This window comes from Orycteropus afer, unplaced genomic scaffold (genome assembly GCF_000298275.1).
Source record: "Orycteropus afer afer isolate SDZICR_OR568_19922 unplaced genomic scaffold, OryAfe1.0 scaffold00287, whole genome shotgun sequence".
In the NCBI taxonomy this organism is placed as follows: Eukaryota; Metazoa; Chordata; class Mammalia; order Tubulidentata; family Orycteropodidae; genus Orycteropus; species Orycteropus afer.
In genome coordinates, this window is record NW_006921874.1 from 235,556 (window position 1) to 237,492 (window position 1,937).

A 1,937-nucleotide genomic window follows, 5' to 3' on the forward strand; every position below is an offset into this window, starting at 1 on the left:
CATTGTTGTTTTGATTTGCATCTCTCTAATAGCTAATGATCGTGAGCATTTCTTCATATGTTTGTTGGCCGCTTGAATATCCTCCTTGGTGAAGGGTCTATTCATGTCTTCTGCCCATTTTTTAATTGGATTGTTTGTCTTTTTGTTATTGAGGTTTTCTGCTGCTTCTTAACTTCGTGACTATTAATGGGGTAGAGTGGACAGCAAGAATTTGCACAGCAGCTTTATAGCCCTCAAATGGTATCTTTCTGGTGCCTTAACATTTTCATAAATGGAGCCGAACCTTCCTGGAGACCCATCTAAGATACTTCTAGAAGGTAGTGGAGCTCTAGTGTGGTGATGTCTGAAATGGGGTATGCACCAGCAATCCATTGGGGTACCCAAACCCACTGCCATCGAGTCGATTGTGACACATAGCTACCCTATAGGAAAGAGAAGAACTGCCTCAAAGGGTTTCTAAGGCTGTAAATCTTTATGGAAACAGATGCCTCATCTTTCTCCCACAGAGCAGCTGGTGGGTTTGACCCACCGACCTTCTGAGTAGCAGCAGACTGCCTTAACCACTGCACCACCAGAGCTCCTCCATTGGGAGTAGAGGAAGAAAATAGTCAGAATTTCAGTTGGTATTTCTTTTTTGTATATTTTACGATTATATTTGTGTGTTTTGTATGAAGCTGCATAATAGTACAGTAGCCATGTATAGAATTGATATATGTATACGTCAACTACATGCTTGAACACTTTGTACTGATTAGGGTGTGTGTGGGGGGTGACCACTGTTCTCTTCAGTGGGGACTCACTACCTTCCCATGCCATTTCAACATTCCAGCCTGTAATGACGGGGCAGTTGAGTTATGGGCTTCCTGGTCAGCTCAGCACATAACCCCATGGAATGGAGGTGAATGGGAAGGGGTGAGAGAAGAGAGAAAACCAGAATCCTGGTGAGTGGTGGACAGCATATGTGAACCGCCTTTTGCCTTAAATTGTTTGGAGAAGCAAGCTCAGGGATGTTTGTATTTTCACAGAGAACAGGACTGTCTCTTCAGGCCCTAGTTTATTAACTGTCTTCCTGGGAGTGGTGTGCATTGCGGCCCTGATGCTTCCTACATTGGGGGATGTGGAATCGCTGGTGCCTCTCTACCTCCACTTAACTGTGAATCAGAAATTAGTGGCTGCCTACATTTTAGGTAAGTGTTCCTAAGAGGCATTTGAGCGGTAGCGGTGATCTCACGGATGTGTGGGTGGTTTGACCCCCCCCCCAAAAAAAAAGGTTACTTCAAAACCATATTTCAAGTAAGGCGGTTTTTAAGATTTACGTGTTTGGCCCACGTTTAGTTCCTTTCAGCTAATCTGTCTCATATCTAATACTATCTTTAGTCTGTTCTTTTCCTTTTGTGGACTCACAATGGGGTGGAACAGGTATATGTACAGTGTGGCTGTTCCGTGACATAGCATTTCTACTTCCGGGATTGCTCCTCGGAAGCGGTCAGACACAGCGCCTACAGTGATAAAGATGAACAGTGTGGCCGTGTTTCACTCTGTGAACCTTTGTCTTGGAACCAGATCACTCATTTTCTATTAAGCCACTCGTGCCTTTCAATCATCATGGCTTCCCATCTTATACAGCGAGACCTGTGAGAGCTGGAACTCAGCGGGTTTTCTGCCTTTAACAGTGTGCAGTTTTACCACTTTTCTGTGGCTTGTTTTTAGTGGAAATAAAATTGGAGTTTTCCTTCTCTGGCAGGTGTCTGTCTGACACAGGTTCCAGCTTTTGCGGGTTTTGCTGTCAGACATTAGTTCACATGAACATGTATTCAGCAGCTACTGTGATGAGGCTTGTGGTGACTGCAAAGCTCACTGGTGACTCTTTCCTCATCTCCACTCTGCTCACCTCTCCTTAGATGCCAACTCTTTCCAGGGCTTCTTTCTCTGTATTC

General features: G+C 44.6%; 1 protein-coding gene across 1 annotated transcript in view; it reads left to right on the top strand.

Annotated features, from left to right (window-relative positions):
* MOSPD1 (motile sperm domain containing 1) overlaps positions 1 to 1,937 on the top strand; it is a 13,899-nt gene that overhangs the window by 10,383 nt on the left and 1,579 nt on the right. The window contains exon 4 of the mRNA XM_007950712.1: positions 1,026 to 1,187. Coding sequence (XP_007948903.1) covers positions 1,026 to 1,187 — 162 coding nt within the window. The remainder of the gene's footprint in view (positions 1 to 1,025; positions 1,188 to 1,937) is intronic.